The sequence below is a fragment of the Notolepis coatsorum genome (assembly GCF_963971535.1).
Source record: "Notolepis coatsorum genome assembly, chromosome: 19".
Classification (NCBI taxonomy): domain Eukaryota; kingdom Metazoa; phylum Chordata; class Actinopteri; order Aulopiformes; family Paralepididae; genus Notolepis; species Notolepis coatsorum.
Window position 1 is genome coordinate 66450437 of NC_140183.1, and position 14327 is coordinate 66464763.

The 14327-nt window shown below is 48.2% G+C and overlaps 1 protein-coding gene across 1 annotated transcript in view; it reads left to right on the forward strand.

Annotated features, from left to right (window-relative positions):
* LOC311246533 (ras association domain-containing protein 6-like) overlaps window positions 1-12735 on the forward strand; it is a gene marked incomplete at its 5' end in the record, with an annotated part of 90323 nt that extends 77588 nt beyond the window's left edge. Inside the window, 4 exons of the mRNA XM_084336683.1 lie at window positions 1315-1366; window positions 1711-1829; window positions 10857-10954; window positions 11826-12735. Coding sequence (XP_084192809.1) covers window positions 1315-1366; window positions 1711-1829; window positions 10857-10954; window positions 11826-11901 — 345 coding nt within the window. The 3' untranslated portion in view covers window positions 11902-12735. The remainder of the gene's footprint in view (window positions 1-1314; window positions 1367-1710; window positions 1830-10856; window positions 10955-11825) is intronic.
* Between the last annotated feature and the right edge of the window lie 1592 nt (window positions 12736-14327).

Below are 14327 nucleotides of genomic sequence, written 5' to 3' on the forward strand. Positions count from 1 at the left end.
ACAACACCTGGTCATAGAACAGCTGCTCAGTGACATCACAACACCTGGTCATAGAACAGCTGCTCAGTGACATCACAACACCAGGTCATAGAACAGCTGCTCAGTGACATCACAACACCAGGTCATAGAACAGCTGCTCAGTGACCACACAACACCAGGTCATAGAACAGCTGCTCAGTGACATCACAACACCAGGTCATAGAACAGCTGCTCAGTGACATCACAACACCAGGTCATAGAACAGCTGCTCAGTGACATCACAACACCAGGTCATAGAACAGCTGCTCAGTGACATCACAACACCAGGTCATAGAACAGCTGCTCAGTGACATCACAACACCAGGTCATAGAACAGCTGCTCAGTGACATCACAACACCAGGTCATAGAACAGCTGCTCAGTGACATCACAACACCAGGTCATAGAACAGCTGCTCAGTGACATCACAACACCAGGTCATAGAACAGCTGCTCAGTGACATCACAACACCAGGTCATAGAACAGCTGCTCAGTGACATCACAACACCAGGTCATAGAACAGCTGCTCAGTGACATCACAACACCAGGTCATAGAACAGCTGCTCAGTGACATCACAACACCAGGTCATAGAACAGCTGCTCAGTGACATCACAACACCAGGTCATAGAACAGCTGCTCAGTGACATCACAACACCAGGTCATAGAACAGCTGCTCAGTGACATCACAACACCAGGTCATAGAACAGCTGCTCAGTGACATCACAACACCAGGTCATAGAACAGCTGCTCAGTGACATCACAACACCAGCAGGTGTTCAGTATTTTAGATGTTGACATCAGTATATCATTGTAAAAATACAATGTCCCTGACCTTTGCCAGATTACCACAGAAACAGGACGAGATCCATGACAACGAAAGATAATTGACGAAACCGCAATGAGGACCGTTGGTAGCCTCTATGTTGTATTGATGTTTTATTAGGTTAGATTAGATTCGATTCAAATGTATTGTCATACAGCACAATGAAAAGAAAATATATATATATATGCAGTAAATATATAATATTGATATTTTGTGATATTTGATATGGAAGAAATTGAAGGTAAATATCATCCATAGTAATGAATCATGGTTTGTAAATCCTTCTAACCTTAGTGTGTGTGTGTGTGTGTGTGTGTGTGTGTGTGTGTGTGTGTGTGTGTGTGTGTGTGTGTGTGTGTGTGTGTGTGTGTGTGTGTGTGTGTGTGTGTGTGTGTGTGTGTGTGTGTGTGTGTGTGTGTGTGTGTGTGTGTGTGTGTGTGTGTGTGTGTGTGTGTGTGTGTGTCCTCCTCCAGATAGAGAATGACCCCCAGGAGTTTGCGTTGTACTGTATACATCAGAGTGGAGGTAATGGTTTGGTGTCATTGCAGCTTTCAACTCACGTTTCTCAGTCAGATCATTTAATTTGCCTTAAATGACCTAGTTTCTAACAAAGACGTATGATTCCTCTAGCAGCCTGTCATCGGTGGGAAAGGAAAATAAATTAGATCATGGATTGGGGGAAAGTTAATGGAATGTCCTCTAACAAGTTTGTGTGTGTGTGTGTGTGTGTGTGTGTGTGTGTGTGTGTGTGTGTGTGTGTGTGTGTGTGTGTGTGTGTGTGTGTGTGTGTGTGTGTGTGTGTGTGTGTGTGTGTGTGTGTGTGTGTGTGTGTGTGTGTGTGTGTGTGTGTGTGTGTGTGTGTTTAACAGAGAGGAGGAAGCTGGTTAACAGTGACCACCCTCTGTGGGAGCGTATTCTTCAAGGGCCCTCCGATGACATCATGAAGATCTTTCTGATGGACAGGGATGAGCAGGAAGTCAGCAATGATGTGAGTGTTCTAGTCCCGCCCACTGTAGCTTTGTGATATTTTAGACAACAAAAAACAATGGGGCCATGCAAAATTAATTGTTTGGTCCCGGTTGCCGACCGACCCTGCCGATTTAGGTGCGACCCAATTTTCTTTATTTAAAAAAAAAGAAAATTATTATCTTTTTCCTCCTTCTATTTCCGTTTTTCTCCCATCCCAATGTTATGTTATTATGCCAATTCCCAATCCCCTTCCTGGTCGTTGCGTGCTCTGCCCCCTACCATCGGTCAGGGAGGGTGGAGACTATCACAATCACATGCTTCCTCCGACACATGTGTACCCAGCCCACCACTTCTTTTCACCTGGCAGCGCGGACTCTCACTGGGAGAGTGTAACGTGTGGAAGGTCACACTATATTGTATATTTTCCCTAACACACTTTCACTTCCGCGTTCGGGTTCCGCGATCTGATTGGCCACTGACGGTAAGCGCCAATCGCGTTACGCCTAGTTCTATCACTTAACCTGTTCCACACAATGTGAAAATCCGCATAAAATATATAGGTAAATGGAATATTGCTCCACTTCTACAAGGGCTATTTGCATATTCTTGGTATCTAGGTACATCTATGGACCTCATGGAATGTATTCACAGTGTCAGAAATATTGTGTCTATTACTAGGCTTGTTTAAATTGTGATGAAACAAAGGAGAATATGAATTATGATTTTTCTTTGCATCTTTGACAGTGAATAACACCATGATAATAATGACCAAACTTAAAAAACTGCCACTGATCTTGTTCAGTACCGTCTTGAGATCATGTGTACAAAAGATCTAAGGAAATTAATAAAGGGAAGATGATAAAACCGAAGGTTCTGTATGTTGAATTTAGAGGTTGTATGTAGGGTTGTAACTAACTGTAACTGTACTCTACTGCTCCCATGACTGCATATATATCTGTGTCCACTGGAGGACGCTATAGGCGGAGCTTCTACTGTCTACGCCAGGTTGGGAGTATTTAAGCCTTTGTTCTCTCCCTCTCTATCTTCTTACCACATCTACCTCTCCCGGAGAGGAGTGCCCATGTGCTGTGCTGCTGTGAATCACTATGAATGAATAAACAAGCCAAAGGCTAAAGATGGAATTCATGCCTCCTACATACATTATTGTCGCCCCATAGCCAATTCTGTCAACACTGTAGATACAGTACTGAATTCTCCCATCCAGACCAATGCAATTTGAAATATTATTATAGAATATAGAATAGATGCTTATACATTACCTTATTATAGCCAATTCTCACATTTATATATATATACATATATTATCTTTCAAATGGCCGAGTTCAATTTGGATTTAGTATCACCAGGCGTGCATAAGAACAGATAATGATATCTACTGTAATCTAGTGTACTTTTTTATTTTCCCCACAGTGCAACCGTTTTGAAACTAATTTCAGATCTAATTGTTCCTACATGCTAACAATAGGGAGGAGACACTAACTGCGTTTCAATATTTGTCAAAAACGTTACCTTTTGTGGCTTATTATCGCCAATCATAATCATATCGCTGGTCGACAGCTATGCATGTCCTCTACAAAATGGCTGCAAAAAGTCTACAATTCCCATGGTTAAAAATGTCCATTTCTGGTTTCCGGCTTGGCTAGACGATCGAAAATCGAAAACTTAAAACTATCTTATGGCACTTTTAACCTATTGCTAAACTAACGTATTGATGATAATATACATTCTACATGCTTTTGTGACATGTTAGTGATGTTAATACTTGAAAACGTTTGATTTTAAAATCGCAATTTTTTTGCATCACTCTGACAAATATGGATCTATGATCATAATGTCATTTTGGGGTCGGTACCGACCCAAAGGCGTCTATTCGAATACCAACCGGTTCGTGCTTCCGCGTTCGCGTTTTGCGCTCTGATTGGCCCCTGACCTACGCTAGTACGCCCCTGACCTACGCTAGTACGCCCCCCTTATCTACCCCAGTTATCTGCCCCAGTTATCTGCCCCAGTTATCTGCCCCAGTTCGCCTCCAAGAAAGTTTAAAGTGCTTAGAAATGCCAGTTGTGTTCATTCATAGTTAAAGACAGTAGAGGTTGAGTACTTTATTATCTAAAGATGTTAAGTTAGAGTGTTGTGTTCATTCATAGTTAAAGACAGTAGAGGCTGAGTACTTTATTATCTAAAGATGGTAAGTTAGAGTGTTGTGTTCATTCATAGTTAAAGACAGTAGAGGCTGAGTACTTTATTATCTAAAGATGTTAAGTTAGAGTGTTGTGTTCATTCATAGTTAAAGACAGTAGAGGTTGAGTACTTTATTAGCTAAAGATGGTAAGTTAGAGTGTTGTGTTCATTCATAGTTAAAGACAGTAGTGGTTGAGTACTTTATTAGCTAAAGATGTTAAGTTAGAGTGTTGTGTTCATTCATAGTTAGACATTAGAGGTTGAGTAAATATTTAAAGATAAGTTAGATGTCAATGTTTTGGTTTGTTGTTTGTCTCACTATGCAATTAAATGATACACACTGAAATCTACGCTCTCTCATCCTGCTTTCAGCAAACTCCTATACTTCCTGAGTAACTTGCCCAACACTGCTTAATGGTTGTTTAAATATTTTACATGGGGCACGTATAATCCACAGGCACATTTACGCACACTGTGACATAATATGAGAAAGTCCACATTCCAGTTCTACTTTTGTTTTGATGTGAAAAGGGATGCTGCACTTAGCACTGACTGAGAAAGTAAACATTACAGTTCTACTTTATAAAATGCTAATTGTAAATATGTTTGTCAATGTTAATAATATGCGAAAGTCCACATTCCAGTTCTACTTTTGTTTTGATGTGAAAAGGGATGCTGCACTTAGCACTGACTGAGAAAGTAAACATTACAGTTCTACTTTATAAAATGCTAATTGTAAATATGTTTGTCAATGTTAATAATATGCGAAAGTCCACATTACAGTTCTACTTTTGTTTTGATGTGAAAAGTGATGCTGCATAAGATGACTGCACTTAGCACTGACTGAGAAAGTAAATTAATTAATTGTACTGCCCATGAAATTGGCATTGATAGTCCTTCCTCTAGACTCACAGAGGTGCAGCTGAGAGCGTAGTTTCTTAAAATTGTCAAGCTACAATATTATAAAATACAATTTATTATAAAATCCTGTCAGGAATTGTGCCTCAAAGCATGAATGAACCGGCATTTACCGGCATTTCTAAGCACTTTAAACTTACGCGAACTATAGCGCACATAAAGTCATGGAAACAGCTGTTAAACAGCTGTTCTTGGAGGCGAACTGGGGTAGATAACTGGCGTAGATAAGGGGGGCGTACTAGCGTAGGTCAGGGGCGTACTAGCGTAGGTCAGTGGCCAATCAGAGCGCAAAACGCGAACACGGAAGCACAAACCGGTTGGTATTCGAATAGACGCGACCCAAAGGGGTGGAACAGGTTGCTTGGCGACTCTTTCGAAGTTGGTTAAGGTCAGAGTTTGGTTTAGAGCAGAGCGATAGACCACCAGCCCTGATTCCAAACTCTAACCTTAACCAACTTCGAAAGAGTCGCCTAGCTTAACCAGTGATAGAACTAGGCGTTAGCTAGCTAGCAGGCTGTTAGAGGCAGAACTAGGCATAACGCGATTGGCGCTGAGAGAAAAGATCGCGGAACCTGAACGCGGAAGTAAAAGTGCGTTAGGGAAAATATACATGCCCCCCAGATCCTTCCCTTGCTGTGCAGGCGCCCCGACCAAACTGTAGGAGTCGCTGTTTACAACAACCAGGACCCACCCTCGCCGGTTTTCCCACCCGCTAACACTGCCAATTGTGTCAGTTTGGACGGTCGACCAACCCGGAAGCACCACAGCTGGATTCAATACCACTGGCTCTGTGGTGGTAGACAGACGCTTAGTCCGCTGCGCTACCCGGCCGCCCGCGACCCAATTTTTTTTTTTAACAATAGTTTCGTTAAATCTTAGTAAAAAAAAGTGCAGTCCATGTCAATAATGAGAATATATAAAAAGCAAGTATTTCACAATATTTGCACAGCTCTCTGACGATATTTAGTGAGTAGTATTTAGGGGTGGCATTTTTAATACTACTACCTTTGTACATTGTACTTTTGTAGTACAGTGTGGTGACCTATATTAAGAGACATTCACCAAGGTGGGCTTGTGCCTTTAAGCGTGTGGGTTGTACTGTTTAGTACCTCAACTCGAACCACGTCTCTGGCTCGCTACTTTCTTATCGCCACATTGGTGACCCTGTGAAGGACATTTGTAACGTTAACAGCATTTAGCGTTATGTCTCAAGACAACGGCGTCGCGCAACCGCAAGCTCCCGCACCGAATGCTAACGACGCTAACATGCTACAAGCGAACATTTACGCTGCGACCGTCAAGTTGCCTGACTTTTGGCAGCATAATCCCCGGCCGTGGTTTCAACACGTCGAAGCCCAATTCCAGCTGAGAGGAATAACACAGGATCTAACTAAGTACTTCCATGTTGTGGCGGCGTTGGATGCTTCAACGACGGCACGGGCGATGATGCTGTTGGAGGATCCGCCGGCAGCTGACAAGTACAATGCGCTAAAGACATTCCTTCTGAAGCTATATGAACTGTCAGAACTGGAGAAAGCGGACCGCCTGCTGTCCCTCAACGGCCTCGGCGATGGCAAACCGTCGGAGTTGATGGAAAAAATGCTGGCTGTACTGGGATCAGCTGATCCCTCTTTTCTATTTACACACATTTTCTTGCGACAGCTTCCAGTGCCTGTGCGCACAGCACTGGCGAGTTCCCTCCTCTCCTCCACCAAGGACTATCGCGGCCTGGCTGCAGAAGCGGACAGGGTTTTCCTGGCCAACAGGCAGCAGCAGTTTGTCCATGCGCTGCTGCCCCACCAGGGCACCTCTGCCCCACCACTGGAGGCCTATACAGACACCGCGGCTGCGGTGACAGCCCGACGCCAACCCGACGATGGGCTCTGCTATTACCATGCCAGGTTTGGGGACAGGGCCAAGCAGTGTCGCAAGCCATGCAGTTTCAAGGGGCAGGGAAACGCCAGGGCCGGCGCTCATTAGTGGCTGTGGGTGCCGGCCATGACTGCAAGCTATTGTTTATCACCGACTCCTTGTCTGGCCGGCGGCTGCTGGTGGACTCGGGCGCGCAACGCAGCATCCTGCCGGCACAGGGCGTGGACACCATGGACGGCAGACACGGGCCCCAGATGGACGCAGCGAACGGTACGCCCATACGTACCTACGGCACCAGGTATGTGGAGGTGTGTTTTGGGGGGCGCCGTTTCGGCTGGGGTTTTGTGATGGCTGCGGTGTCCACGCCGCTCCTGGGAGCAGACTTCCTCTGTGCTTTCAGCTTACTGGTAGATGTTAAAAACTGTCGCTTGATCGATGCCCTCTCTTTTTCCTCTTACCCCTGCACACTTGGGGCGGTTGGGGGGGGCGGAGCTCTCTGCCTGTTGAACACACTTGCCACCGGGGACCCATATGAACGCCTGCTCGCCGGGTTCCCTGACCTCACCACACCCACGTTCTCATCTGCAGTGGCCAAACACGGTGTGGAACACCATATTACCACAGAGGGCCCCCCAGTCTATGCCCGGGCCCGGCGCCTCGACCTAGCCAAGCTGGCAATCGCCAGGGGGGAGTTTTCCACCATGGAGCGACTTGGCATTGTGCGCCGCTCGAACAGCCCGTGGGCTTCTCCATTACACATGGTTACAAAGGCTGGCGGAGGTTGGCGCCCATGCGGCGATTTCCGTCGCCTTAATAACGCCACAACCCCCGACCGGTACCCTGTTCCGCACATACAGGACTTCTCTACCCACCTGGCAGGGGCTGTCATCTTCTCCAAGGTGGACCTGGTGCGCGGTTACCACCAGGTGCCGGTCCATCCACGGGATGTGCCAAAGACAGCTGTCATTACACCCTTTGGGCTTTTCGAATTCCTAAGAATGCCTTTCGGGCTCATGGGGGCGGCGCAGACGTTTCAGCGCCTGATGGACTCTGTGCTCCAGGACATGCCATTTTTGTTTGTGTACTTGGATGACATTCTTGTAGCCAGTACGTCCATAGAGGAGCACATGACACACCTCCAGCAGCTGTTTGAGCGGCTCAGTAAACACGGCCTCATCGTCAACCCGACCAAGTGCCAGTTCGGGCAGTCCTCCATCACTTTCCTCGGACACCATGTCGCTCCACAGGGAGCCACCCCACTCCCCGCCAGGGTGGAGGCCGTGGCCAGTTTTCCTCGTCCCCGCACCGTACGGGCTCTACAGGAGTTCCTGGGCATGGTGAACTTTTACAACCGGTTCCTTCCCCATGCTGCCCACCTCATGCGACCCTTGTATGAGGCCCTGCGGGGCAAAGTGCCCAAGGACGAGTTAGATTGGTCCTCGGGGATGGACAGCGCTTTTGGGGCTGCCAAGAACGCGCTAGCCAACGCTGCTCTGCTGGCGCACCCCTCTCCCACTGCCCCGGTCGCCCTCACGACAGACGCCTCTGACTATGCAGTGGGGGCGGTGTGCGAGCAGTGGGTGGGCGGTGCCTGGCAGCCACTGGCCTTTTTTAGCAAACAGCTCCGCGACAACGAGCGTAAGTACAGTACTTTCGACAGGGAACTGCTGGGTCTGTTCCTCGCCACCAGGCACTTTAGATTCCTGTTGGAAGGCCGCCAGTTCACTGCCTTTGTGGACCACAAGCCGCTAACTTTCTCCATGGCCAAGACCTCGGAGCCGTGGTCGGGACGTCAGCAGCGGCAGCTATCGGCGATCTCCGAGTTAACCACGGACATTCAGCACGTGGCGGGCAAGGACAACTTTGTCGCCGACTGCCTCTCTCGGGCGGTCATCGGGTCCGTCCACTTGGGACTCGATTATGCCGCCATGGCGGCAGACCAAGCCACGGACTCGGACATTCAGGCCTATCGGACGGGTCCTACCGCACTGCAGCTGGAGGATGTGGTGTTCGACACAGCTAACGCCACTCTCCTCTGCGACGTCTCCACTGGCCAACCGCGCCCTATGGTGCCTACGGCCTGGCGGCGCCGGGTTTTTAACATGATCCACAGCCTTTCCCACCCAGGTGTGAAGGCCTCGACTAAGCTGGTGGGGGTCAAGTTTGTGTGGCCTGGCCTCCGGAAGGATGTTAGGACCTGGGCTAGCTCATGTGTGGCGTGCCAGCGTGCCAAGGTGCACCGCCATACCAAAGCCCCTTTGGCACCGTTTATAGTGCCGGAGAGGCGGTTCGACCATGTGAATGTGGACCTGGTGGGCCCCCTGCCCCCCTCCCATGGATATACTCACCTCCTCACCATGGTGGACAGGACCACCAGGTGGCCGGAGGCTGTTCCACTGTCCTCCACTACGGCAGCGGAGGTGGCCCGGGCGTTCATCGGCTGCTGGGTGGCCCGTTTTGGCACACCGGGGGCCCCCAATTCACTTCGGAGCTCTGGACTGCAGTTGCGGAGCACCTGGGGGTGAAGATCCACCGCACTACGGCGTACAACCCGCAGGGCAACGGACTTTGCGAGCGGTTCCATAGGGACATGAAGGCCGCTCTTCGGGCTGCCCTTACGGATGGCGCCTGGGTTGACCGCCTCCCGTGGGTCTTGCTTGGTCTTCGTTCTGCCCCCAAGGAGGACCTCCAGGCCTCGTCCGCCGAGCTGGTGTACGGCCAGCCGCTGCGGGTCCCTGGGGAGTTTCTTCCGGGGGCCACAGCGTCCTGGTCCGTCGCCTCCCATCGAGCAGTGTCCCGGGGTGTTGCCGATGCCCTTATTCCCATTCCAACATCCCGCCACTGCCTTCCCCAGTCCTACGTCCCCAGGGACCTGCCATTGGCCAAATATGTTTTCATCCGGCACGACAGCCATCGGACCCCGCTGCAGCCCCCTTATGACGGGCCTTTCCGTGTCTTGGAGGCAGGCACTAAAAACTTTGTTGTGGACATGGGAGGCAGGCCAGAGCGGGTCACTATAGACCGTCTTAAGCCTGCTCACTTGGACAAGGACGAACCAGTTAAGTTGGCCCTACCCCCGCGGCGGGGGCGCCCCCCGGTTTCGGCTCAGACCCCTGCCCTATCCTCTGTTCCGGCCTTGGCCCCTTCCGTGGCCCGGCCGCTGGTTCCACTTATCTCCCTTAGTCCCCCTCTGGTTAAGCGCAGTCGGTTCGGCCGCTTGATCCGTCCCCCTCCACGTTGACTATTTCATGCTGTGATCTGTTCACTGATGGACTGTTCACTGGCTATTAATTAGTTGCAGTTTTTGTATGGGTGAATTCTGGGGGGGCCTGTGTGGTGACCTATATTAAGAGACATTCACCAAGGTGGGCTTGTGCCTTTAAGCGTGTGGGTTGTACTGTTTAGGGGACAGGTTAAATACCACTTCCGGTTCCGGGTTAACTTTGTTGTTATTGTAAATGCTATGTGAGTGAGAAGTAAAGTACCTCAACTCGAACCACGTCTCTGGCTCGCTACTTTCTTATCGCCACAACAGTGTCTTTGTATTTTAACCTTTAACATTATGGATATTAAACATGCTGGCAGAGTACATGCATCCATGTTAATTAAATAAAAAATGCCCTATCCATAGTCGCTGTGGGAACAAATAAATAAAATTTACAAAATAATCAAATAAATTCCCTACCCATGGCCTTAACTGACAACCAACAGGAACCAAACAATTTATTTAGTTAGGCCTGTGTATAATTCATATATTTATAACAAAAGTGAGAGTATAGTGTTGTCATTCCTGTTTGATGCTTGTCCCATTGGACAATAATTCTATTATATTATATTCTCTTCTCGTCTCTTCTCTCCCCTCCAATGCTCTCTCCTCTCCTCTCCTCTCCTCTCCTCTCCTCTCCTCTCCTCTCCTCTCCTCTCCTCTCCTCTTCTCTTCTCTTCTCTTCTCTTCTCTTCTCTTCTCTTCTCTTCTCTTCTCTCCTCTCCTCTCCTCTCCTCTCCTCTCCTCTCCTCTCCTCTCCTCTTTCCTCCTCCTCTCCTGTCCTCTCAGGTGGCCCAGTATTTGAACCTGGAGCTTCCCATCCTGGAGCATGTGTTGGTGAAGCTGAGAGAAGAGGAGAACAGAGAGATCCAGAGGGTTATTAGCAAGTTAGTAGCCGACTCAAACAAGTCATCGCTGTGATTTTTTGTATGTCCTTTTCAAAATAAAAATAAAATTTAACCACAAAAAAAACAAGTCATCGCTAACTTACTAACTAATGAACTGACTGACCATTATTACTTTGAAGAGACCTGTTAGCCGACTCACTAAGTAATTCAGTGATTTGCAGTTGGTTAATTTTCATCTCCTTCACAATTCAGATTCTTGATATAATGTAAGCGAGACATGTTTTTTCCCTGATCTGTAGTAATAACATTTGGCCAGGAGATGGCGACAATGTTCTCACTTGTTACAAGGCTGCTTGTAATGGGTTACTTTTTCCTGTGTGTGTGTGTGTGTGTGTGTGTGTGTGTGTGTGTGTGTGTGTGTGTGTGTGTGTGTGTGTGTGTGTGTGTGTGTGTGTGTGTGTGTGTGTGTGTCTGTGTGTGTGTGTGTGTGTGTGTGTGTGTGTATGTGTGTCTCTGTGTGTATGTGTGTGTGTGTGTGTGTGTGTGTGTGTGTGTGTGTGTCTCTGTGTGTATGTGTATGTGTGTGTGTGTGTGTGTGTGTGTGTGTGTGTGTGTGTGTGTGTGTGTGTATGTGTGTGTGTGTGTGTGTGTGTGTATGTGTATGTGTGTGTGTGTGTATGTGTGTGTGTGTGTGTGTGTCTCTGTGTGTGTATGTGTGTGTGTGTGTGTGTGTGTGTGTGTGTCTCTGTGTGTGTGTGTGTGTGTGTGTGTGTGTGTGTGTGTGTGTGTGTGTGTGTGTGTGTGTGTGTGTCTCTGTGTGTGTGTGTGTGTGTGTGTGTGTGTGTCTCTGTGTGGTGTGTGGTGTGTGTGTGTGTGTGTGTGTGTGTGTCTCTGTGTGTGTGTGTTCCAGGTACCACCACCAGCACAGACTGCTGTCCCACGTCCTCAACTCCAAGATGTCTCCCCACATCGAGACCAGCGTGTGACGCAACCAATCACGGACCGGCGGGGGACAAGATCAACCAATCGGAACGGTCCCTCACGTCACGCTTAATGAGAACAAAAAACCCTTTAATGTTTCGAATAAAACCAGAAGAAGAATCACTTCCTGGGGGCGGGACATTCCGCTAGACCCCGCCTGGTATCGGGGCGTCGTCACTTCCTGGGGGCGGGACATTCCGCTAGACCCCGCCTGGTATCGGGGCGTCGTCACTTCCTGGCCGAAGCTACAACACCGGAACGTGTCATCATTTTCTAAAGGACTATTCCCTTACCTTAGCCATAACCCTTAACCCTTTCACTGCCACACTACAGAAGGTTAACCCTTTACTATCACACTACCCACGGTTACCCGTCGGTAGTGTGATAGTGAAAGGGTTAACCTTCCGTAGTGTGGCAGTGAAAGGGTTAACCTGATGTAGTGTGGCAGTGAAAGGGTTAACCTGATGTTGTGTGGCAGTGAAAGGGTTAACCGTTTGGTAGTGCGGGAGTGAAAGGGTTAAGCTCTTTGTGGAGACCTAACAATAGAGATGAAGAAACATATTTTTGTGATCATGCATTTTTGAGGATATGGTGTTTTTTTATTTTTTTTTACTTTACAGTTTGGCCATTTTCGAACTGCTCCAACTGATCCCCTGCCAGCGTAACTACAGCAGACGCTGCTACAGGAAGCTCAGTAAACTGGCTCAGGATCAGCCAATGTAGCAGGGCGTGTGAATGTAATAATAAAGCATATTTCTTTAGTGTTTATCATGTCCGCCTGTGGGAAATCAGCTGCAGGATTTTCAGAGACGATTCATTTCCAGTAACTGCGGTGTGGTGATAACAGACCAGGTGTGGTGATAACAGACCAGGTGTGGTGATAACAGACCAGGTGTGGTGATAACAGACCAGGTGTGGTGATAACAGACCAGGTGTGGTGATAACAGACCAGGTGTGGTGATAACAGACCAGGTGTGGTGATAACAGACCGACACGGTGATAACAGACCGACACGGTGATAACAGACCAGGTGTGGTGATAACAGACCAGGTGTGGTGATAACAGACCGACACGGTGATAACAGACCAGGTGTGGTGATAACAGACCAACACGGTGATAACAGACCGACACGGTGATAACAGACCGACACGGTGATAACAGACCAGGTGTGGTGATAACAGACCAGGTGTGGTGATAACAGACCGACACGGTGATAACAGACCAGGTGTGGTGATAACAGACAGACACAGTGATAACAGACAGACACGGTGATAACAGACAGACACAGTGATAACAGACAGACACGGTGATAACAGACAGACACAGTGATACCAGACAGACACAGTGATAACAGACAGACACGGTGATAACAGACCGACACAGTGATAACAGACCGACACGGTGATAACAGACCGACACGGTGATAACAGACAGACACGGTGATAACAGACAGACACAGTGATAACAGACCAGGTGTGGTGATAACAGACCGACACGGTGATAACAGACCGACACGGTGATAACAGACCGACACGGTGATAACAGACCGACACGGTGATAACAGACAGACACAGTGATAACAGACCAGGTGTGGTGATAACAGACAGACACGGTGATAACAGACCGACACGGTGATAACAGACCGACACAGTGATAACAGACCGACACGGTGATAACAGACAGACACAGTGATAACAGACCGACACGGTGATAACAGACCGACACGGTGATAACAGACAGACACGGTGATAACAGACCGACACGGTGATAACAGACAGACACGGTGATAACAGACCGACACGGTGATAACAGACCGACACGGTGATAACAGACCGACACGGTGATAACAGACAGACACAGTGATAACAGACAGACACGGTGATAACAGACCGACACGGTGATAACAGACCGACACAGTGATAACAGACAGACACAGTGATAACAGACAGACACGGTGATAACAGACCGACACGGTGATAACAGACAGACACAGTGATAACAGACAGACACAGTGATAACAGACCGACACGGTGATAACAGACAGACACAGTGATAACAGACAGACACAGTGATAACAGACCGACACGGTGATAACAGACCGACACAGTGATAACAGACCAGGTGTGGTGATAACAGACAGACACAGTGATAACAGACCAGGTGTGGTGATAACAGACCAGGTGTGGTGATAACAGACCGACACAGTGATAACAGACAGACACAGTGATAACAGACAGACACAGTGATAACAGACAGACACAGTGATAACAGACAGACACAGTGATAACAGACAGACACAGTGATAACAGACCAGGTGTGGTGATAACAGACAGACACAGTGATAACAGACCAGGTGTGGTGATAACAGACCAGGTGTGGTGATAACAGACCGACACGGTGATAACAGACAGACACAGTGATAACAGACCAG